Genomic DNA, 25,296 nt, shown 5'->3' with positions numbered 1-25,296 from the left:
AAATGAACAAACTAGACAAGTGGAAATTGTGTTGATAGAGATAAAACGTGCACCCAAAATGCTGAAACGTGCATTATCATTCACGCTTTACTCCACAGATAACTAGTATAGAAACTCACATCATGAGATGTCGTGCATGTTATTTCAGTTTTTTAGTACTAAAAAGGCACGATAAGGGGCGTTTGACAATGATAACAACAATTTAATCGACAAAGTTCGATTAGTGGGGTTCAAATCTTTCGCTCTAATTTGTACCTAGAAAAAAGAAGAGCGAAATTAGAATTAAAAAAAAATATATATATATATATATAGTATAAGGCATCTGCAAAAACCACCTTTTTGTGCTATTTTCCTACATTTTCCTGGTTTACATGATTGGTGGAGTGAATGGAGGATAAATATTAAATGGGGTATTCAGAACTTGGGAAAGGTGACTCTCCTCTTGCCTTTTCTTCTCTGGTTTTTCCATACAGTATTTCAACTCATCACATTCCACTAATGTCGACTGCTTTCCATTTCAACATTAATATATCACCGCAGTAGCCAATTTCTTTGGCTTTCTGTCGGATCGGCCAACATTTTAGGCTTTGCTCGACTTGACAAGAAAAGTCATTACTAGTCTAAGTCAATCAAGTCAGTAGAAGTTTTGCATATTAAGTTCTTCTTTCTGGTGGTAACAATCACTTTAAGAACACATAAGAAAAGCTACCTAATTGTTGCCTTGCAAGAACTAAATTACTTAGCCCTGTAGGTTATGATAACTTCAAGTGGAAAGTAGTGGTATCTTGTTTATTTCAGTAATAGTTGTGTGCAATGAAAAGACCAAGGTTGGTTCAGTGGGATGAATGAGATCCTAGCAAGAGGTAATCACTTGGTAGACCGGTGGGTAGTGAAGGAAGCAGACACATTATCCTTTTTAACCTCTCCTTTTCAGAGGTAACACTAATGGGGTTGCAATCACTTGGGACTGATTTTCGTAATCTTTGCCTGAAGATGAAAATTAAAGCCAAAAGAAGAAATCTTCGGGAAATGATGATGAATTCTTTGGGTTTCACCAATCAATGAGAATCCAAGAAGTGTCAGTTAGAAGATACTCGCACCAATAATACATAGTGGGTGGGCGGCATAATGCCAATTTGGTGGTGCTGCTGGTCACAATCATAAGGTTCAACTCAAACTTATATATCATTTACAGGGAATCAAGGACATCTTTCTCATTTCGAATACTTTCAACGACACTCAATTTACTAGTTGGATGGAGCCCTGGCTTGTTTTGATCGCATTGGGAGAGGAGAAAACTAAGTTGTCAAGGAGGTATGTGTCTTTCAAATGATTGCTCTTTTCTTTCCTCTTGAAGAGGTCATCTTTACTGAACAATAAGTAGCCAATGGATTGGGCAATGAAGAAAAGATCAGAGGCTTGATTTCACACGTTGAAATGAGGTGGGGCAATAGATTTGATGAATGTAGAAACTCCCACAAGGGGAGAGAGAGAGAGAGAGAAAGAGAGAGACTTTCTTCTGTACCCTTTTCTTGATGGATTTTGAATGCGTAGAAGTGAACCTGAGTCGAAGTCAAATTCATAGCTACAAGACAATAAGGAAGTGGGAAAACTTTCAAGCAAAAGTCATACATATATGGTAGAAAGGCCATACAATTATAATCTAATCTAAGGGCAGTACAGTTAATTAGTACCTCCTGGGTCAAAAGAAGACAAAAGTAAAATTCATTAGTAGTGGAGTTAGCAATAATGATGTTTTAGACCTATGAAAAGGGGGGAAAAATAATGATTTGTGGACAGTCGTATCACAGTGACCGATACAGTGACCTAATGAGTGACTTCAACTTGCGCAACTATTTTACTTAGCTTCCATATATTAGAGGTTTTCACACTCTTATAAAAAATGCCAAACACCGAGCGGTGTGATAGCGAGGACGCTGAACCCCTAAAAGAATGGATTGTGAGATCCTACGTCGGTTAGAGAGGGGAACGAAACATTGCTTATAAGGATGTGGAAACTTCTCCCTAGCAGACACGTTTTAAAATCGTGAGGCTAACAACAATATATAACTAACCAAAACGAACAATATCTGTTAGCGGTGGATTTAGATTGTTAGAGGAATGAGACTCCATACAATGCAAATTTAAGACTTTGCTTCCTTCACGTTGTCCTGCTCTTATTAGTTAATTACAGAGCTATAGGGGATGCTTCAATACTGCACTAGTCAGCAATACTATTCTAATACAACTGTTTGTTTGGACTTCCAATTACTGCACATGGGAAACAGTATCCCGATGAATAATTTATATGCCTATTCTAATATTCAAACATTGGACTATAAGTTGAGAATTCGATGATTTTTGTGTAGTATATTGACGGATCATGGAAACTCGGAGCCAAGAAGATGGAATTGGCTCGTGGATTCAAATATTTGAAAACTGAAGGACGGAGAGCCTCATTTTCTCTAATCAATAATAAAGTTCTATAGAAAAGAGCCACACCTCAGCGTTCACAGGACTCGGAATGAAAGACAATTTCTTTCCAATATACAGCTCTACTTTATGCTTCACACCCTCACCCCAGCCTATAATACATAGGTTTTTTATTCAATCTTTCTATTGGTATTATGTTACAAAAACTTGAAAACATAAATGGTCCTGAAAATTAAACGACACTCTCTATCAACGAAAGAGCAGGCAAGTTTGCCTAACCTGATCACATATGCATGTTGTAATGTACAGCACCACCAGTAACTAAAGATCCATCAATAATCTTTAACCTTCAGCAGTAGACATCAGCGGGCGCCTAAGACTGTCGGCAGTTGCAGTGAAGCTAACAGGCATTAAAGCCGGGTCAGCATATGCAGTGACCAATTTATCTAGAAATTCAGCCATTGTAGGATCATTTTCATCTGCTCTATCCTTCTTTATCAAAGTCTGAAAACAACAAGTGGTGTCAAGATCAGTGTTGGACGAAGTTGAAGAATAATATTGCAGGCTTGCAGCAAATAAACTTACTTCCGCAGAATAAGCAGAAAAATTGGGAAGGAACCGTTTCCGACAGTAGTCATTGAAAAGAAGCGTTAAAATAGGGAGTGGAACCAATAAACTTGATGCGAGAGGGAGCCCCTTCAGTGTGAATATTCCCACAGCTATAGCATGCATGAGTACTAAAGAAAATATAATGCAACTGTGCGCAATAGGCCAGAACTTCCCGCCAGTTTCATACTTTGGTGCATATACATTTATAAACTGCACGTTATACATAAAGCAAAAACGCATTATTGACATGCATGCGATAACTCCCAGTTTCAGCATAAGAGAAAACATGGTAACAACAAATCAATAATACAGCTAAAACACTCATAGAACATTTTCAAATTTTTGCTTAAAATTGAAACTCAAACGAAAAATTCTATTTTAAAAAACTTGGCATACAAATATTTTAAATTTATGTTGTTTTTTTTTTTTTTTTTAACTTTATGGAGATGGTGTAGACAAGGGAGACTCTTTTACACTGAATATCAAAATTATGCTTTATTAAGGTGAAGTAGCCACTTATATAGGCTGAAATACAGATTTAAACCAAGTGGTTAAACGATAAAACTCAACCAAACAACCACCTAATTAAAATTCACAATATTTCACAGGATGATAGCAAAAATCTACTAGGCAAGATCAGAATACATCAAGTAGTGAATTCAGTATAAAATTTAAATAAATACATCACTTGATTTATCACTGTGTCTTACGACATGCATCACGGGGTTTTTAACTTTATGGTGAGGGGAGAGAGGGAGAAAAAGGTGACAAACCTGGTTGCGGTAGACTATGTATTCCAGACCGAAGTAGACAAGAAGGAAGGGCACAATAAGTGGAGCTAGGAAGAAATATGTGATACCAAGAAGTACAAAGAAAAGAATTCTCGGTATGTCCTGGTGATAAGGAATGGATGGAACTTCTAATTCCTCATCCGAGTTTCCACTGAAAGGTTTTGTTACAAGACTGCTAATAAGAGCGAATAGGTTGATGAGTTCAGATAGTGAGCTTGTCCATCCCGATGTGACAACATAAGCAATGAAAAATGAAGCCTGCAATCAAGACGAAGAGTGAGAGGTATAAAACATTTTGCCACCTGATCATATAAAGTACCGAGTTTTATAGATACTATAGCGTGCCCAAATTAATCCTTCACTAACTTTGTATAAATTAAGGCACTCATAGAATCTCCTCCAGATTCTCAGGCTTCAGAGAAGTTTGTGTCAGACACAGGACAATATGCCCACCTAAGGTTGTATAAACCCATGTAGTGAATTAACGACTCTAGAGACTCACTACCTGAAGTATGCTGTTTATGAATCCTAGCCAAGGGTGCAAGCAACAAAAATGTTTTTCTTTTCATTGGTTTTCTAGCAAATCAGTAATACTTAAGGCAGCAGACATTTTCAGCAAGTACAAAAGTCGATATATCCTCATAAGATTCACTTAGTGCAACTAAATTTGGTGATAAAACATGTACATAGGAACCATGAGCAAAATATGGGGTTAATATTGCTAATATTGACTCACTTTCCTAAGAAGATAAGAAATACTAAAACTAGAGCTGTCTGTCGTGACAATTAAGTATTGATTTATGGTAAACTCAAGAAAGCCATGAGGATGACAAGAAACATATCAAAATATGCAAATGCAGCATAAAATCCAATCCTGATCTTCAACCAACTTAAGGTACTTCATGGTAAAATCATGTACAATTCTAAAAAGTTAAACAGCTTGGTTGCACAAAAAAACACAATAATCATCATTGACAAACGACCACTTCATTAACTATAAGTGTGAGATTTACCAATTCAGTGAAAAAACGGGGAAAAGTCCATGTTTTATTCCCCCACAATTTTGAATCACAAATTCATGTCTCTGACCTAATAAATTTTACTGTGATAAGAACTTTGTCCAATTGATGCGATCAACAAATAGAAGTGTGAGATTACCAATTTATGATTGAAACTAAGTTTTAAATTGGTTGGACTTGTACAATAAAGTTCATACAGCTTACGAGTTTAACAACCTTGCCTAACCATTTTAGACATAAACACAAATGTGATAACAAAGATACCGACATTAAATTTCATTGAATCATACAAGTAAAGGCTTGAAAAGATATACAAATGTGACAAGACTACAAACTGGTTCAAATCCGTTATTTGTAAAAGCTTCAAAGAAAGTTTTCATTAGGGACACAAGGCTTCACCTGTGCAGGTACCGCCACAGCAAGCCTCGTAGGAATAGTCTTTGGCTCAAAGACCAATGAAAGTTGAAGCAGTGCTGTTCCCGAGAAGACAGTAGCAAAGAACACATTCCATATAGTGAACCACAATACTTTGAAACATGCACTCTTTTTTATGTCACTTAAAGAAATGTATCCTTGAATGGATGAGAGACATTCCATAATAGGGGGCACCATCTTCAGGAACAATTGAAGGATAAGGCTAGGAAGATATCCTGTTATTATTTGACTAATGAATGTTCTGCAACATAATTAGAGGTAAAACCATCAGAACATCAGATAATCCAGCAGGAGAAAATAAATCATATGCATGAAACATTTAGCATTTATTGATTATCGTCAAATAAAAAAAATGATCACAACCGTTCGTTGATCACTACAAATCAGCGAACAGTTCTCTCAAAGAATAAATATACAGGGCTTTTAGTTGGCTTTTGTATGCTTTCTGTGAAACTCCGGCATCCAAGTATTTGAAATAAAACATTTTATGTGAATTAATCACTCATGCTGTCTGTGACGAATCTATATTAGGTATCATATATAAATTGTCTTTAAAAGACTTCTAACTTCAATTATTGACACTGCTTCAAAAAAGAAAAGAAATGCTACTTCTAACAAGAGCTACGTGAAGAGTGATCACTTACATGGTAAGAATGCTTTTAAGAAACGGAAACCAAATTTGTAACTGATTAAGGTTAGTCAGTCCTTGCACAATGAGAACTGGTATAAAAAATAGTGCAGTAAGAAGGAAACATGCAACCGCAACTCCCAGCTTAGATATCCATCTTTGCATAAATGTTGAAGAAAAAAAAGGCCAATATACATCATGAGGCTCAGGAGCTTGTTCTGTCACCCAATGAACGGGGTTATTCGACTGTTGCATATGCATAGCAATTGCAGCACCATAACGTGACTTGAAGGATACAAAAGCAGCTGGAACTTCCTTTTCCAATTAAGAAAAAATGTTAATTAGTTTGATACAATTTACCAAGCAGCGTGACCAGGAGATGCCTCTCATATTAACTCTACAAGTTTGTTAACAATCTCAAATCCGAGAACACTGGCATAACAAGACATGCCACACTCTCCACCTCAATCACAACCAGATTAGAAGTAAATCACAATTCTAAAGATAAACAAATAAATAAAAACTGCTGACACGGTTTAATGGAACAATCCAATTTAGTCTTGATAAATTCCAAACGAATAAAATTAACAATAGCAATTATTTATTGATGTTCTAACTGGGTATCATAGAAATTATCCCACATATTTTTCAAAATGGGCAACTCTTATCAATTACCTACTCAAAAATAAACGAAGGGGTTGATGCTTGAAAACCATAATGACTTGATTTTAAAAGATTACGGGATCAACCATTGTTATTATCATTCACAGCCAGATTCTAGGTCTCACAAAATTGGATATACTCATCACAATTTTCATGGGCAGGGGAATATTACCATTTCAGTGTGGAACAGTGATATTCCATTTAGTCGCAAGATAAGTTCCATTTCACAAATAAATTCACTGCATCAAGGCCAGTAAACATGGCAGTGAATTTCCATGTTGTGGAAGCTATCTTGCTGTTGGAATGTTTTAAGGTAGACTTGGTTGATAATAAACTTACCTAGCATGGTACTATGTGACTTTGAATTCGAAAATTAAGGAGGAATTAAGTTATTTAGATGAGAAAAATTGAAATTTCTACCAACTCACCAGATATCATGTAATGGAAATTAACCATTACCAATTTTTAACATGCACCAGCAATAAAGTATAATTTTAAAAAATTAAACGATAAGGAGATAACTGGAAATTTTTTTTCTAGTGACATGAACGATGTTGAAAAAATGCTTGATCATCATGGACTAAGACATACATTTAGCCTTTTTGTTAACACCTTCAATTAGATGGTGCATAACTTTACTCAATTTCCCAAATCTGACCTGCTGTCGTTCTCATATATTTTGCAATATCGTCCAACTTATTATACAGTACGATTTTTTAACTCAAAATTCAGGGAAAGATTAAAAATGCATCACAAAGAAGAAAAATAATTCAATAAGGACGTGCATACCTTTCCAGCCGATGAAACCTGCGATTGTTCCAATCTCAGATGCTGTTCTATGTCTCCTAACCTTTTTCCATATCGATCAACGAGATCAACCTTCCTTCTGAACAATCCAAAACAACTGCCACGGTTAGAATTTATTTGTGAGGGATTCGATTGTAAGCGGACAAGCCTTCTGTAATGTGTTTTTGCATCATTCTGTGGAACGAAGAGAAAAAACACAACGTAACTAAAATAGCATATTAAGTACACTAACAGCCAGCTTTCATATGCAACTCCAACTAGACAAGGAAATGAACCTAGTTTTCTTGATACAAGTTTCATTCTTCATGTGAGAAAAGAAGAGAGGAGCTGAAACATTAGTCTGAAGCTTACAATGAGACCTCGAAGTTTGCTTGTCCGATGGACAACTGTATGAGCCAGATAAGTTGAGGGGTGATACTCGGTGAAGAAATTCTCAACACTATCACTGATGTTTCTCCCAGCAGAAGCAGGAATTGCACGAACTAAGATGGTAAACTGATGAAACAGAGGCTTGGATGAACAAAAATAGTCAATCCTTTTAGAAGAAATATAGTCGTACTCCTGCAGATTTAAACTTCAAGATTAATCAACTTTATTAATTAACCGTATAAATTGCCTCAATCTACAATAAGTTTAGAGAGACCCCAAAAGTTCGTACATATTGGCTAGGTGCGAAACTATATCCTCTGTACTATCATACTCAAGCACGCACTTAAAAAGCTAAGATAATAGGCTTATTTTCAAAGACGGGTCACTCCTTCCAAAATACAACTATGTTTATCATTTTTTATTGCAGAATGCAGATATTATTGATACTCATGCTTTTCACCAGCATAGCATCGGAGGACAGAATGCTAGTCAAGTGGCTGCAGAAACATTAAATAAATATCACTGATGCATATATGAAAAGAAGCACATATCTTTTATGGTTAGTCACCTACATAGTAAAGTAGAGAGCAGATGTATGCAGTGATGAGATACACAGCTGAAAAATGGAACCATAACCTGCCAACTAGAAGAAATTGAATTAGTTTTGTGGTATTTGCCTAAAAAATAGAAAAGTAGAAGTTGTAATGATCAGGAAGAATGTGAATTTCCTTGATCTCTAAAAAGGGTATAAATCTTAGAAATGAAATCAGAACCATCCGATACAATTTTCTTCGTCTATAAAGCAAGCTACTCTTTCCAAGATAAGACCCTCGACATTTTATGTAACATGATGAGTTAAGATTAAGTCAGCACGAATATGGAAAGAAAACCCATGATAAGTCAAGTATTTGATTTGGTGATCAAAATAGAATATCAACAATTATGTCGAGAAGAAATTTAATGAATATATCAACAGATTTATCAACAAAATATCAATATGACAAAATTCTTCATGCTAATTTTTTCAGGAAAAAAATTACGACTTTGAGAAACTTCATCTAATAAATACAAAAAAAAGGCTGCTAAGTCGTCTCAGTTGAGAATTCTGGGGTAAGGAACAAGACCTTAGATAGACCACGTATTCAAACCTTACTGAATTAAGGGCCGTGCATTAAAATGATGAATAACATCAAAAAAGAAAGCCGACAATCCTTTCATCCTAACATTAGTACACTCATTAACCCTTTTAAATGAAATCAAAACTTTCTCAAGGAGAACAAAATATATATGTGTGTGTGTGTGTGTGATGATTGTTTCTATTTGCTGAAACCATTTGAGTATAAGACCATTTCAATATCTATTCTGAAAATTAATCTACACTTACTAAAGTATTGTTATTTAAGCATCCATTTGATATTGAATATAAAATTATGATTAGAACATACCAGTGCGATCCATCCTTTACATTGGAAATAGTAAATACGTCCAGGGAGTTATTTGAAATATTAACAATGTCAACATTCGTAAGTTGATCCCCTGAGCAGTTCACTGGAAGGAGAACAAAGATTCCAATGACACCAGCAAATAAAAGCACTTTCAAGCTGCAACATTTTTCAAACAACAAAAAAAAGTTAAGAATAAGGATGAACAGAATTGCCTGATCCAACCAAATATCGAACAAACGAGGCAGTATACAAAAATCGAAAAGGATCATAGAGGGAAAATTAATTGACTGAGCAAGTTTTTAATTACCTGAAAGTTACAATACGCATAAAAACTACAGCATCCAGGCCTGAAGATGACAAAAGCTCCTCTTCAGAAAGCATCCAAGCTTTTTTCATCCAATTGGCAGAGGGTATTAATCTTTCTAGGTTGAAATCACTTCTCTGTTTAGTTTTTCCTTCAGCCACCAACCGTGGTATGTAGATGCCATAGTAAGCCGGTTGTTTCCTGAATATAGAATATAGCACGAGAAACGAAAAACATATTGCAGAATTTATTCCCACAGACGTTAGAAGTGCAGAGACAAACATCGCTCCAGAACTCAAATCTGAAGCCTCGCCAACGGTCTGCTAAATAATGAAACGACGAACCACAGAAAAGCGACAACTCGAAAGTTGATGAAGAAGATAAAGGTAATCGACTGTGACAGTTCACTATCAGAGTTCAATTTTTTAGGAATTTTCAGGTCCAAGAACAGAGATGCATTTTCGTCGTGAAAACAGCAAATGAAAATGGAGAAAAGATGGCCGAGCTGAGATATTGACGAGGTAAGACAACAAAGATGGTTTCAGAAGGGAATAGAATCTCAACCCTCCAGCTGAATCTGAAAAAAAAGCCAGCAAGAACGGAATCGAAATTACGCGGTAAAGATCATTTCGTGAAGACGAAGATTCGCTGCCCTAATCACAGTCGCCTTGATTTCCGAGACAGATAACTTCAACAAATGCCCTAATCACAGTCACCTTGATCAGTTCGGATGGTGTCTTCGACTGAGAACTAATCACAGTCACCTTGATTTGCGAGACAGATAACTTCAACAAATGCAAGTGATCACATGGAAAAGCGCGCGATCTGTAAATTTTGACTTCGTCCTAAAGAAAATTTAATGATCGTTTACTTAGGGTTCACATAATAGATTAATAATTTATCGTTTTAAACAAGAAAAATAATGGTCTTATGATTATAAACGTAAGAGGTATTAGAAATGTAAAAGAACTTGGACTTCACCATTGGGAAGGGGCCGCGCGAACGCAGGCCCCCACTGCCACAAATTATGACGTAGGCTCTGCCACTTTGGGCAGACTTTAGGCGGGCACCCCTCCGAAGTGCAATGGAGGTCACCAACCTAGGCCATGAGTCTTCTTGATCCCCCATTGACCCCGTCCAGGTAAGTATGTTACAACGGTTGTAGTTCCTTGCTTTATATACTGCTTCCAACCTCTCCTCCTCACACACCTTTTCGATGTGGGACGATCTTAGTGTGGCTTCCGTGTTGGACTCTTTCCTTCTGAGGCTGTGGAATCTAGCAGCATTTTAGGCCATTTTTATTGTAATTCAGATCTTTTTTATATGATTTTCTTAATTGCATTAATTTACTGAGTCGTTAAATTGAATTATGACCAAACTAAACCTATTAATTTGGAATATTTTCTTATATTTTACCATTTATATTATAGGTACTTTACTTTAATTATCGTAATTATCATCTTTCGTATGATAATTATATAGTTGTATTTTACTTTTTTATATATGTATTTGATGGTAGATTCATAAATTGGATTTCAATTTAGATTGTTATTTAAAATGCGTTTAATAATATATTTCAAAATAATTAATTCAGTATTAAATTTGATATAAATTATTATTAAATAGCGTATAAACATGTTTGTGCTAAAAGTTTTGTAATATCATATAATTCATGATTCTTTCCATATTTTTATTTTAACAAAAATTAATTGATTTGATGACACAAAATCTCATATTTATTAACATTTTTATCTCTATTAAATTTCATTATAACAATTTTATAAAGGTTTGAGTGTTGTAAACTATCTAAATTTTTTTATATAAATTTATTTTAGATAAAAATTGATAAAAATCAATAAATTTGTTGTCCATAAAATTATATTTTACGTCTAATAGAAAAGAAAAATTAATAATTCTAAAAGTTTAGAGATAATATAAATAGAAAGTAAATAAAACACGCTAATTAAAATATTAAATACTCAATGTATTTAACTTAATAAAAAAATGTAAATTAGATAAATACAATTTACGAATAAGGCACGTGTGCAGTTAAATCTATTTCAGTTTGGAATTTTTAATTATTATGGGGAAATAAAAGAGAGGAAGGAAACGAAATAAAGCGGGTATCTCCAAATCACCAACGACAAATGAAAAGGTAAAATCATTCCCTTTCATCCTTTTGTTCAGATTCGAGTACAGGTTCTTCACATTTTGGCAGTTCTTTCTTGACTCGACCCCACGAACTCGCATGATCTTAAATTACAGTTTAGCAATTTGAATTCCACAAAGCCAAAAATATCCGGAGTCACATTCAATCCAATTGAAGTTGAAGTTAAGAGTTTCTGTTTCTGTTTCTGTTTCTCTTCCCCTTTCGATCCGATCCAGAAGATCCGGAAAATTTGGTCATGAACTCTAAACCTTCTGGAACTTCCGCCGGTTTGCCGGTGCCGGGGAGCTCCGGAGGCAAGGGAAACTCGTCGTCGTCGTCATCGTCATCGGCATCGGGTACGAGCAAGGAGAAGCAAAAGGAGAAAGCGAGAGTGAGTAGAACGTCACAGATACTATGGCACGCTCACCAAAATGATTCTGCTGCTGTTCGCAAGCTCCTGGAGGAGGATCACTCCCTTGTCCATGCCAGAGATTATGACAACCGCACTCCTCTCCATGTTGCATCGCTTCATGGCTGGATCGTCGTTGCCAAGTGTTTGATCGAACACGGTGCTGATGTTAATGCCCAAGATCGCTGGAAGAACACAGTAAGTTTTGTCTGCCTGTTCTATACGGAAATGATTCTTTATAGGAAATATTTTCTGTGTTTATATGGTGGCTCGATTACGATTTTACGTTTCATTTTCCATTCGCTCGTTCTATATTAGATTTCGATTCGTGTTTCTCGGTAATTATAGCGTCACGTTTGAGCTTCAAGTCAATACGGTAATTCAGCACGTGTCCTGTGTTTTTTAGCCTAGGCTAGTGGGCAATCCGCGGTCATCAGCTTAAATCTTATGCGGACAAAAGAACTCGGAAAAGAATTCCAATTCACGTTAAAAAGGACCTGTCTCTTCTGTATGTGTGTGGGCACGAGACTCGATTTATTAATCGAAAACAAGTGTATGACTGCAGCTCAAGGGCTTTATGATCGTACTACTCCTAGAATGACTTTCCATATCCGGTTAATCTGAGCTACTTGCACTGCTTGCGATTTAAATCTGGTCAACTCTGAAGGATTGATTTTATTTTGCAATTGGTCCATTGCCGCAAGGTTGCTCTTTCTCTTTTAGTGGAGTTAAGCTGCTCTGTACATTTTGCTACTTAATAAAAATGTAGTTTTCCTGACACTATTGGTAAGAAAAATCATGCGTTCAAAATAAGCTCGATCTCATATTTACTAGTTATATGTACTCTATTCCTCCATTTTTTTCGTTGTTTTGTGTGAATGTTTAGAGTACCGAGTGCAACATCTGTGTAAATCACTTAGCACCATTATCCTATTCGATCTAGTCTAGCATTTTTTTTCAATGTCCAAGCTTTTTTTGTGGAATTTACAAGGATCTTGTATCGTTTATGACAGCCGCTAGCTGATGCAGAAGGAGCTAAAAAGTATGACATAATTGAGTTATTAAAATCGTATGGTGGCCTTTCCTATGTAAGTGAAGAGCTTTCCTTTTGATTCTTTGTATTTGTGTGTCTATGCATGTGCCGATTGGCCGTGGTAGTATAGTTGTCTCTTTATACATTAATTATTCTTCGCAAGCAAACATCTCTTCCTTACTTCCTATATTTTCTTGATTACTGTGAAAATCAGATGCTTTATTTACATTCATACTATGTTCAGTTATATCTCATAGTTCCTCGCATTTTCTACGAGTCTTCCGTGTTATTGCTTCCTCTTATTTCATTTCTATGTTTTATCTTATATCATCATCTTAATGTGCATGTTATTGAACTGGCTGCATTGAAAGATTAAGATATTTCATCTCCGTGAATGTTCTTTTGTCTTCTTGATGGGAAACAAGAGAACTGAATATTCTTCATATCAGGATTTTGTTTCTTAATAACTTCTGTCTGAGCATGAAAACATATGTTGCAGGGTCAAAATGGAAGCCATTTTGAACCGAAGCCTGTTCTTCCTCCTCTGCCAAATAAATGTGATTGGGAAGTTGATCCTTCTGAACTGGATTTTTCAAACTCAGCTATTATTGGCAAGGTACAAATTTTCCTTCTTGAAATTGCCTGCAAGTACGATTTTGCTATAAATCTCTCCATACGATAGATTGAACTCGGAAGTTGCTTGCAGTTCCTGTACTGGAGTCCATTGGTTTACCAATTTATAATCAAAATCTATTCTGCTACTTACGGCGTCAAGAAATGCAAGTACAGGTCTGGAGTGTGTTAATTGATTGAAATACTTGATTAGTTTTAGCCAATACAAACCGAGAGCCTTTTAGCCAATATGAGTGCTGAAATAATTTAATGTTAAGCTTTTTGTTTTGTGGTTTGAATGCTTTGTTAGTATGATAATCAAATCATTTAAGAGAGTAGTTTTCACTTATAATTCCTGTCTTCTGCAGGGGTCCTTCGGGGAAATTTTGAAGGCCTATTGGCGTGGAACCCCTGTGGCTGTCAAGCGTATTCTTCCATCACTTTCAGATGATAGACTCGTGATGTAAGATCCAATATCTTTCTAGTTCCATCTGATAAAGACCTTGTCTGGTTGCGATTGTATGTCCCATTCTTTTTCTAATTGATAAAAAACACGTTGAAGGAAATAAAATAAGAAAATAACGATCATTTATAAATGTAGTTGACTTCTAAAACCATGCATGTATTCCTAAGGTACAACAGAACAGTGAACTTTACGGAAAATTTTCTCTTATATATATATTTTTTCATGTTGCCTTTCCTTGAACCGGCAGCCTGACATCTGATTCCAGCAGTCCCAGTATTCATCAGAACCCCTCAAAACTCTCTTTTTTTTACTAAAATTTACTTTCTAAAGCCTCCTACCACTTTCCTCCATTAGTTTTTCTGTAAATCTTTTTTCTTTAATAATTACAATAACCATCTAAATTTTTACTAAATTAATGGGATTGGAGTTAATTGTGTTGGTTTTTCTCATTCAGTCAGGACTTTCGACATGAGGTTAATCTGTTGGTGAAGCTACGCCACCCTAACATTGTCCAATTTCTTGGAGCTGTCACCGAGAAGAAACCACTTATGTTAATCACTGAATATTTAAGAGGGGTAAATGACAGTTTCTTTTTATTCGATACTGAAAGTTTTAGGTTTTGTTATTTTTAAGTTGTAATCACTCATGCTGGATGACATTGGTTTCTTAGGGCGATCTTCACCAGTACCTCAAGGACAAAGGTTCCCTCAGTCCTGCTACGGCCATAAATTTTGCACAGGACATCGCCAGGTAAAAAAGAATTGATTCCTTAAAGCTTTTATAGAAAGAATTAAGATGCCCCGGAAGATTTTTGGTAATAAAAGAAAAATTTTGAACATTTTAGTAGTTTTGCAATGGACATTACCAGATAAATGAATGTTGCGTTAATTTGGCTCCTCACTGCCCATAGAAAAATGGAAGATTGTTCTCCCTATGTAATACCGTTATTTCCTTTTAAACCTTGCGATTTTATTTGTGGTAGAATTCATCGTACCTTTCTTAAAAACGTTCATGCATGATTATTTTAATGTAAAGGAACATGAATCCTTGAATATTTTGCCCAAGAATAAATAAGTTTCTTCGATGATTATTGGAAATAAAAGAACAAATCCAAAGATTAATTTATTTTCCTTTTACTTGGATTCTGCGTTGCCAGAACTGATCTTCTTACGTTACTTTGCGTAAGTTGAGATCTAAGCTTCAGTAGCAGGTTTCTCTAAATGCTTGCAAGTTGCAAATACATAGGGTGCTTAATTTTCAGCTGCTTGATTTTGGTTTTTATTTATTGATTTATTATTATTATTATTTTAATGCATAATGAGGGGGGCATTTTACTCGACAAATTGTCATGTTGGATTGCTTTGAATCTCTTGTATAATGTATCAGCCTAGTAAAAAAACCTGATGAAATAAATAGAAAGCAATTCCCTGCACTATTGCTTTATCTGGAAAAAGATGCTGCTTCTATAATGCTATAAGATCTTTTAGTGACTTTCTTTAAATTTGTTCATTTTATCGAAAGAATATCTGCACAGTCTATTAGCTAAACTTTCACAAATTTCCGGGCCGTGTATTTATTTGCGAACAAGCTCATTTGGTTGTTTGAGACATTTACTGATTTTGATGTTGGGTCTCTTTTTCTTCTTGATTAGAGTAGGCTATATATCATAGTATCTAAAATCTCATTGTACTAAAATTCTAGAAATTCATGGTCATGACGAAGTAATTCATCTAATGTTTAACCAAGTTGAATATTTGCTCCTTTGGACTTTACTAGTCGTGCTAACTAGTTTGATAACAATTCCTATTCTAGGGGAATGACTTATCTCCACAACGAGCCAAATGTTATAATTCACCGTGACCTAAAACCTAGGTGAGTTCCAAACTTCTATCAGCATGCAATCTCTCCCACTCTTTTTTTTTTTCCAAGGGATTTACGTCTGAGACTTGAGAAACCATATCACCAGTTTTTGCTGTCATTTTGTATTCAGTGTAGATTTGGATTTGGTTTGCTGTCATCTTCTTTTATTATTGGAAGTGTATTTTGAAATTCCAGGAACGTTCTTTTAGTCAGCTCAGGTGTGGAGCATCTAAAAGTTGGCGACTTTGGTCTAAGCAAGCTCATCAAGGTTCAGAATTCACATGATGTTTACAAAATGACAGGCGAGACCGGGAGCTGTAAGTAGTGCCTATCATACCGTTATTTTCAGTTTTCTATAACTCTCTACTACACAAATCTTCTTTATCATGTTGTGCATGTGCCGAAAAGACCGGTATATGGCTCCTGAAGTTTTTAAGCACAGAAAATATGATAAGAAAGTGGACGTGTTTTCTTTTGCGATGATATTATACGAGGTATTATTTGCGTTCGCAGGAATATTAGTAAATTTTTATTGCAAGATATACATTTGACTCGCAACATTCCAACTGGTGCAGATGCTGGAGGGAGACCCTCCACTGGCAAATTATGAGCCGTATGAAGCTGCCAAATACGTGGCTGAAGGTCATAGACCGGTGTTCCGTGCGAAAGGATACCTTTCTGTTCTAAGAGAGTAAGTCGATCATTCCTGTTTCCCTTTCAACCTAATCGTTTAGTTATTTTTCTCATGTGAATATCTCCCACTCGAACTTAGATTCCTCAATGTTACTCCCAACATTGAGATTGCTTCTTCTCATGAAAAAAAAAAAAAAAAAGAAACAATTTCATTTTAGATCAATTTATGGAGATAGCTTGTCATTTATTATACGAGCCTCTTCTGGCTTCATTCTTCCCAGGTTAACTGTAGAATGTTGGGCAGCTGATATGAACAAGAGACCTTCTTTCTTGGAAATTCTCAAAAGACTTGAAAAGATCAAGGAAAGATATACCTACTGATCATCACTGGAATTTGTTTAATGCATAGCATTGAAAGTGATGGTATGATTTCATGTGTGAATGCAGTACGGTATGTGGTTCCTAACATTCAGCTTTCTTCTGCTCGATTATATTCCCCTGAAGTTGCTAGTTTCTCTTGACTTGCAAAGGCTGTGAAGAAAGATTTTACGGCTTCTTTCACCCTCTACTCAAATGGTGATTTTGATTGAAATATCTCATTTTTCTTCACCTGCCCACTCTAGTATTGTCATCCCCAATCCCAATCCCTGTCCCATTTTCCGTGGAGGAATCTCCACCAGAATGTGGCCTTCTTCAATGTCTCCCATAGCATTTAATCGTTTCTTCTCATCTTTCAATTGTAATTTAGATTTGGTGACGAGGAAAACTCAAGCATTCTATGTACTTCTACTTCCATGGCTTCTCTGATTCTGTCTTTTCGTGTAAAGAATGGATTTAGTTTTTGTTGCAACAGGATGCGTGCTGTAGACTAGATGATTATGGGAATTTTCTGTTTCTGCATGCTCCAGACTTGAGCTTTTCCTTTCAACTTCATTTCTCCAATATGCACTCGAGTTCTTTGATTCTTCCTCGAAGTGTCTGATTCTCTATCGAACCGCGATTTCCACCGGCGAATCTGAGACTTGGAATCTGACTCCCCCAATTTTACCTCAAAAATAAAACTAAATTAATAAAAATACGGACTTCAATGTTATTAACCTTAAAAAATGCCTTATCATTCATTAGTATTAGTTTTTTTTTTTTTTTTAAATGAAAATTAGTAGTAATTTATTTTTAAAATATTCTTAAATTTTTTTTAAAAAATTATTAATACTTTTCAAACATTTTTTAAAATATATATATATATATATATATATATATATCATTTAGGTATAAGAAAATACCCATAACATTTAAAAATTTAAAAATATGTTTAATATTTCTAAGTTTTTAATAACGTCATTCATATATATATAGATGAAAAAGTAAAACTTTTGAATATTTAAGAATATTTTTAAAATATTATTAAAAGTTATGAGGTATTTTTGAAACTTATTTACAAGTTGAATGTATTTTTGAAATAAATTATTAATGATACAAACATTTAATTATGTTTTTCATAAAGGATTTGATATTTTCTCGGCTTGGCCATTTGGCCTTCAATTTTGTAAGGTTATAAATTGATTTTCATTGACTTTTTAAAAATTTTAAATTCCAAATTTGATAAAGACAATAAATTTATTCAAAATTTTTAAATTCCAAATTTGATAACGCAAACCATTTTCTAAAAATAAAAAACTAAATATCCACCAACTTCAAAGTTAAGAACCTAAACTTGTAGCTAAATATCCACCAACTTCAAAGTTAAGAACCTAAATTTGTAGGGTAACCTTTTTTTTTTCTTTAATTTAGAAGGATATAATTTTTTGAACTTTAGATTATAAGTGATATCTCAACTAGTTAAACTATACACTTTTTTCTTTAATCTAAAATAGTTTTGAAGATCGTTCTTATTATATTTGTCACACTATTTACTATTTACTACCCGTGAAGCTCAATTGAAGTCACCCGTTCTCTGAAGATAGTTACAACCTATGCCACAATAATCTTCCTTTTTTTAAGAAAGAACTAATTTATTTTTTCTATATTAGCTTTAAACATTTAACGAATTCCGCAGTAGAAAGGCAGCATATGCACCACTTTCCTCATAGAGAAATCTAGAAAGATTTCAACAGCATTTAATAATTTCCAATTCCATCGAAAAAAAAATTTGCAAATTTTCTTTTAAGGTGAATTTCGATTTCATGATTAATTTTTTTCCCTTTTTTGTTGGATAATGTTGTAAGACATTTAGAAGAAGAATCGGTTGCTGTAAAAACTGGATCTTACGTTCGTCCATTTCTCAACAAAAATTAATAAACTAAAAAATGCAATTGACCGCAAATGTCTGGAAATTGCATCAAATTAATATAAACACATCAATTTTGTAGACTTTCTTGTGTTTGCTTCTACACCCAAACACACTAATCACTATTTTCCAAGTCCCACGCAAATTTCAGCGTTCCTTTTCTTCCTTGTTTGAGTTTCAGAGTTGGAAATATATAGGAAACGGCAGAAATTTGCGGGAAAGTTTAATGAGAAGGCATTTATTTTGTCATTCCAGTTTAATTTTCTTCATTTTTAGCTCGTGAATCGCCACCTCCATTCCGCACCCCTCTTCATTTCTGATGTTTTTCTGTTTCTTCTTCAATCCAAACAGCCCCATTAGCTGAAATTCTGATTGATTGCCCGATTCAGCCTTTTGGGCTTTCCATCTACTGAGATTCAATTCCCCTAGCTGAACCGATTTGCATGATCGCGACAATTTAGTTTACTGTAAGTTGTTTGTGTTCTTGGGTGTGGAGCGGGCTTCAATCCCCGAACGGCGATGCAAATCTGGAAATCGTAAGCCTCGGAATGAATATTTTGAATGTGGGAATTGATTGGATAGGGGAGCAGTTTGAATGAGGCAGCAATGTGGTGTTTAGCGGAGCAATGGAAGTTAGATCTGAGGGTGTACAAGTTAGGTCCGATAAACTCCCAGTTCCTGTAGTTCCGAGGACCCGTTTGCAGGTTTGGTTTGTTCGCATCTGCTCCAGCATTTTGCTCTGGACATTTTTTGTTCAGCTCGTTGCATTTGGGAAGTTATGGCATCCACTTTTTATATCCAATATAACCAATCGGATTTCGCAAGTTACTGGGATTCCGCTCTCGCTACACGTCGGAGAGTCCGTTCAATCGGCGCCGCTTCTTCCAGCAAGTGAGTTCCTTAATCTAATCCGTCTTTCTTTCATCGGAATCTGTTGGATTTTAGGTGTTTGATTGGCGCAATGATATGCATAAATACGTTTGTTCTTGTTGCTGTGTGCGGAGTTGTTAATTTCTGAGCATTGCGTAAGGGCATGTCTTGAGGTATCAATGTGACCACCACCGTTCTCATTGGATTGTCTTGGTTTGAAAGCAATGCATACAAGAGTGTAGCCATAGTTGGGTTTAGTTTAGTTTGTTTTCATTTCTTCAATGAAAAGTTTCGTTTATGGGTTTAGTTTATTACAGTATAGAGTCACTGCACCGTTCAGCTGGTGGATTTGTTTAGCTTAAGAGCATGGACTGTTGAGTTCACCAACATCTCTTACTTGGTTCTTTTTGCTTGAGATTATAAGTATCTATGAATTGTGGAAACCACCAATGTTATTCTATATATTACAAAGTTACACCTGATGTCGAAATGCGTTGTGAGATCCCACATTGATTGGAGAGGGGAATGAAGCATTCCTTATAAGGGTGTGGAAACCTCTCCCTTGTAAACGCGTTTTGAAACCTCTCCCTTATAAGGGTGTGACAGTTATACGTAACGAGCCGAAGCGGACAATATACTAGTGGTGTGCTTAGGCTGTTACATGCGTTATCTGATCAATCAAGCTTATTGGATAAAAAGCAATGATATTATTTCCCTTTTAAATTTGTGGAATCAATTTTCCTTTGCGCTCTTCCTACAAATAAGCTATGGAACTTCAGTGGCATCACTGTTGAGCTTCTTGGATAATTCATCCATTCCAGTCTGGCTACCATATCATTCAATCTCTAAATGTATCTTTTCCGCCAACTGCTTTGGGGAGAATTTGACTTAAAGACCTCAATTTGTGCAGGGAACTATTCAAGTAATGGTTATCTTCGAGTGTCCTGCAATGGGGGCTTAAATCAGATGCGTGCTGCGGTGTGCACTTTTTTACTTGCTTCTTCCCCCCACGTCTTCCTAATTTATGCCTATGTTATTGTTTGTACTTCTCTTCCTTCAAAGGATGATATATTGGACTCATCTAATTAAGCATTTCAGATCTGTGATATGGTGACCGTTGCTCGCCTTTTGAACTTGACGTTGGTTGTTCCAGAACTTGATAAAACATCTTTTTGGGCGGACCCGAGGTATGTTCCTTTTCTTGCTATCTGTGATTTGGTTGCTTTCTCTAACAAAAATTCCAGTATGTTAACACCGAGCTCTCTCGTGCAGTAATTTTGATGACATATTTAATGTGAAGCATTTTATTGATTCGCTGAGAGACGAAGTCCGCATTGTCAGAAGACTACCCAAAAAGTTCAATAGGAAGTATGGATTTATACCATTTGCCATGCCTCCAGTTAGCTGGTCAAACGAAAAATATTATTTAGAACAGGTTCGTATTATTTTTTCTCACTTGTACACTAGTTTTTCATATTGCTTATCTTTTATGTACATATATACAACCAAGATCAGATGGTAGTACATGAGAATGTCCATGATCCAATTGCAGAAATGATAGGCTATCATCATCACGCCTAGTTTTTCATATTTCTCATTAGATGCAAATTTAGGTTCCTTGGATGGTCAAACGATGCTTCTGGGATATTTACCAAATTGTATGTAGATACCAATCAAATGCAGCTTTGAGATTATTATCTTGTTGAGGTAATGCTTGGTCTAAATTGAGTCTTTCCTGAATCGGTGGTCTCACTGGTACTCTATGTCAATTTTTTTTTGCCTTTACTCAAACCTAACGAGGCCGCCTGCCCCCCAAACTGGATTTTGAACCAATTTCTGCTCACGCTCAGAGAGATTATACAGCCTAGAATATGTATCTGTTAGAGGATTGTTATTCACCAAACATCCTCCAAAATCTGCTGGAAGTATCATCACCAGATTTTGGTGCTGTAAGAAGACGTCCCAATTACCAGATTCTTACTCTTAGTAATTGAATGATGTCTAAGGGCAAAGGGGGGAGGTACTGTTAGGGCAACGCTTAGTAGACCACTCCATATCAGTTGTTCCAGGCTGCTAGAGATGATATATTGCAAGCCTACCCTAGGGCGGTATAATCTTTTTACTGAATCACATGAATCGTGAAATTTTAAGGAATATTTTGAGTCCATGCAATGCAATTGCATCAAGACGTCTACGTCATAATGAGAATTGATAATATCTTAGACATATTCCTGAATTTAGCATTTTCTGCAAACTGGATTGCATCTTAACGCATGATCTATTGTGTCAGAGAAAATGATGGATCTAAAAAAGTTCGGTTTATTTCGCTCTATAAAAAGATTAGAAGTAATTATCTGTATTAGAACAAGAGCAAAAGAAGTTATTGTATATATTGGTCTTGTTCTTTTAGACTGGAGTTCTTTATGCACTTAGTGTCAGACTCCTGTTTTCTTAGGCCCTTGCATTTTTTTCATTTTTTCTATGAAAGTTTAGTTTCTTACCCTAAAAGAAAAAAAAATCCTTGAAGGGTTCTTCTTTCAGTATCTGGGGAGAGGGGAGTTGTTTGGACAAGTGGGTGAAAAAGGGGAGCGAAGATGATTCTTCTAGCTCTATCCTTGTTGGTTGCAGTTACTCACATCTTAGATAAGTCATTATCGATGTGCGTGTTGTCGTATTTCCATAGCAGTTCAAAAGTTGGATCGCGAGATACAGAAATTTCGAAAATATTTTTATGCTCAACTATAGAAATGTCTTCTTGTGCTCTAATCTATTTCAATGCTCTTAATCTAATGCCTTAAAATCCATTGTGCAGATTCTTCCTCTCTTTAAGAAGCATACAGTGTTACATTTTAATAAAACAGATGCACGCTTGGCAAACAATGGAATCCCAGTTTACTTACAGAAACTCAGATGTCGAGTCAATTTTCAGGCACTGAAATTCTCCCCTCAGATTGAAACATTGGGTTATAAGTTAATTCGTCTACTTCAAGAAAAGGGACCCATTGTGGTCTTGCATCTGAGATACGAGATGGATATGCTGGCCTTTTCAGGTTGTACACATGGCTGTACGACGAAAGAAGCCGATGAGCTCAAACAAATGAGGTTCGTAAATGTGAAAATTAAACTTCTGAGGATCCAATCACTGAATTCTTTTCCTTGTTACTGTTCACAATCCGTCTAATAACCCACTACAAATTTCTGGTGTATATTTCTAAGAAATATAAATACCATGTTGGTGGTTTCAGTTGCAAGAGCAAATTTTTTAACCTGTCTCAAATTTGGTGTTTATATTTTCTCCCTCTAAATATTCTGGTTTATATATACCTTCTACTATCTCTGCAATCGTTGTGGTTTATACCAAACTGATCATCTGGAGATTCTGCTCAAGTGAAATACTAATCTATAGTTGAACTTTATTCAGATATGCATTCCCTTGGTGGAGAGAGAAAGAGATATTGTCTGAAGAGAGGAGATCACAGGGTCTGTGTCCTCTGACTCCAGAGGAAGCGGCACTGACATTACAGGCCTTGGGTTTTAACAAGGAGACACAGTTATATATTGCTGCCGGGGAGATTTATGGTAGTGAACGGAGGCTTGCAACTCTCAGGGAAGCCTTCCCAATGACTGTGAGTACTATCTCAATATCTTGTGCTCAAATTATCACGTTTTGATGTGACTTTATCTGAAACATGTCTGTGAAGGCCATTGGCTGGAATTCAGACGACCTTTGATGTCATCTGCATGAATTTACACCTTCTGGTGCAACTACTTTGGAAAATATCTGTGAAGAGAATTAGTTGAAACTTAGCACGACTTTCTGGGAAATCCTTACACTTTTTTTCACGTCAAGCTAGTTTTTTCATCTCCACAAAAAAAGAAGTTAAATTGTAGAGTTGGTCTCCATGTACCCAAAGTTTGAAAAGTTGCACTTAAACTCTGAAGTTTGTCTCGGTTTACGTGTTGTTTATGTGAACATATCTAAACCCATGGGAAGTGAATTTTGGGGTTAGAGTTGGGGAAAATATCATAAATTGGGATGTGGGGTTGAAAAGAAGGAAGATGACAACAAATATGGCTCACACATGCTATGTGTCTTTGTTTTCTCCTTTATGTGTTTAGATTTGTTCACATAAGCAAAGACAACTTTTCCATGTATGAATATAATGGCAAAAAGCCTGCAAGAGTTGTTTTGTATCCTATGTTAAGGGTTGAAATGAAAATTTTCAAAGTTTAAGAGTTGTGAGATCCCACGTCGATTGAAGAGCTGAACAAAGCATTCCTTATAAGGGTGTGGAACCTCTCCCTAGCAGATGCGTTTTACAAACCTTGAGTGGAAGCCCAGAAGGGAAAGCCCAAAAAGGACAATATCTACTAGCGGTGGACTTGGGTTCTTACAAGGGGTATAATTGAAACCAACTCTGTAGTTCAAGGGTATTTTTGATAATTTAACCAAAAAAAAAAAAAAAAGAGGAGGCATTCTAGGAAACCCTTTGCAGAAAAAAGTGAAGCTATTCTATCATTAGACACTGTAGTAGCGAAGAAACGGTCTTTAAGGTTTACACTACAGCGACCGTCAAATTCTTCTCAAATGCATTACCCTATTGTATTGCAGGTGAAAAAGGAAGCATTGCTATCCCCAGAAGAACTGAAGTTATTTCGGAATCATTCATCGCAAATGGCAGCTTTAGATTTCATGGTTTCTGTAGCCAGTAACACTTTCATTCCTACCTATGACGGTAACATGGCAAGACTTGTGGAAGGTCACCGGAGGTATGCCACATTCTCTCCTTTGTGAATGTAGGATGCCCAATTTGTATCACAGGCTGAGTTAATTTATACTGCTCACAGATACCTGGGGTTTAAGAGAACAATAACCCTGGATAGGAAAAAGCTAGTAGAACTGGTGGATATGCATCAGAATGGTACTCTTTCTTGGGATGACTTTGCAGCTGCTGTAAGATTGGCACATGAGAAAAGGCAAGGTCAGCCACTGCAACGGAGAGCCATTCCAGACAAGCCAAAGGAAGAAGATTACTTTTATGCCAATCCACATGAATGCTTCTGTGAGGGAATGAACTGCCATCATAGTAACTCAAGTGAAGTACTTTAACTGCCACTGACAAAACCCAGAACCCCAACTTTGTTCATGGCGTTCCAGGGGGGAGATCTTCTCGCTTTCGTTGCACGGTGCCCAGTCATGTCAATACTCAAAGCCTGAGAGGTCTGTTTATACAAAGCAATAGAAATAAGATCCTTTAGAATTCTCCCTTGAACATCCATGCATTTGTTTATATAGTTTTATATAACTCTTTTTCAATCCTGCCATAAAATTTTATCATTTGTATCAGATGAGTGGAGTGTGTGGGAACAAGTAGAATTCTTCTTTCGACCTATTTTGAATAATTATAATGTTGAAATAGAGTGAATCTTAATATCTCTTAGTTAAAAGTACTAAATTGCTACATCAATGGAAC

At 35.9% G+C, this 25,296-nt stretch overlaps 2 protein-coding genes, 1 non-coding gene and 1 pseudogene across 4 annotated transcripts; 2 read left to right on the top strand and 2 right to left on the bottom strand.

The window, feature by feature from the left end:
• Positions 1 to 2,527: 2,527 nt before the first annotated feature.
• On the bottom strand, positions 2,528 to 10,315 carry LOC111458265 (CSC1-like protein At1g69450). Of its 2 annotated transcripts, XM_023100799.1 has the most exons (10): positions 9,507 to 10,315; positions 9,200 to 9,355; positions 8,327 to 8,390; positions 7,737 to 7,946; positions 7,368 to 7,559; positions 5,932 to 6,230; positions 5,252 to 5,528; positions 3,816 to 4,091; positions 3,019 to 3,252; positions 2,528 to 2,937 (listed from the first exon to the last, which is right to left on the bottom strand). In XM_023100799.1, the coding sequence occupies exons 1-10, from the start codon at positions 9,785 to 9,787 to the stop codon at positions 2,776 to 2,778; spliced, it is 2,151 nt and encodes a 716-aa protein (XP_022956567.1). In that variant the 5' UTR covers positions 9,788 to 10,315; the 3' UTR covers positions 2,528 to 2,775. The 2 variants fall into 2 exon arrangements, with proteins under 2 accessions (XP_022956567.1, XP_022956568.1); XM_023100800.1 differs by lacking the exon at positions 9,507 to 10,315 and having other exon boundaries at positions 8,327 to 8,397; positions 9,200 to 9,322.
• Positions 10,316 to 10,490: 175 nt separating this feature from the next.
• LOC111458958 lies at positions 10,491 to 10,652 on the bottom strand. Its single transcript, XR_002713218.1, has one exon. It is a non-coding gene; the product is annotated as a U1 spliceosomal RNA (small nuclear RNA).
• Positions 10,653 to 11,684: 1,032 nt separating this feature from the next.
• Positions 11,685 to 17,536, top strand: LOC111458267 (annotated as a pseudogene).
• A 1,476-nt stretch (positions 17,537 to 19,012) lies between these two features.
• Positions 19,013 to 25,169, top strand: LOC111458266 (O-fucosyltransferase 3). Its single transcript, XM_023100801.1, has 8 exons — positions 19,013 to 19,843; positions 20,733 to 20,800; positions 20,921 to 21,009; positions 21,095 to 21,257; positions 22,635 to 22,924; positions 23,244 to 23,448; positions 24,435 to 24,592; positions 24,671 to 25,169. The coding sequence occupies exons 1-8, from the start codon at positions 19,579 to 19,581 to the stop codon at positions 24,930 to 24,932; spliced, it is 1,500 nt and encodes a 499-aa protein (XP_022956569.1). The 5' UTR covers positions 19,013 to 19,578; the 3' UTR covers positions 24,933 to 25,169.
• Positions 25,170 to 25,296: the final 127 nt, after the last annotated feature.

The sequence above is a fragment of the Cucurbita moschata genome, unplaced genomic scaffold (genome assembly GCF_002738365.1).
Source record: "Cucurbita moschata cultivar Rifu unplaced genomic scaffold, Cmos_1.0 Cmo_Scf00021, whole genome shotgun sequence".
NCBI classification, from domain to species: Eukaryota; Viridiplantae; Streptophyta; class Magnoliopsida; order Cucurbitales; family Cucurbitaceae; genus Cucurbita; species Cucurbita moschata.
Note: the sequence above shows the minus strand (reverse complement) of the source record. Positions and strands in the feature narration are given on the sequence as shown.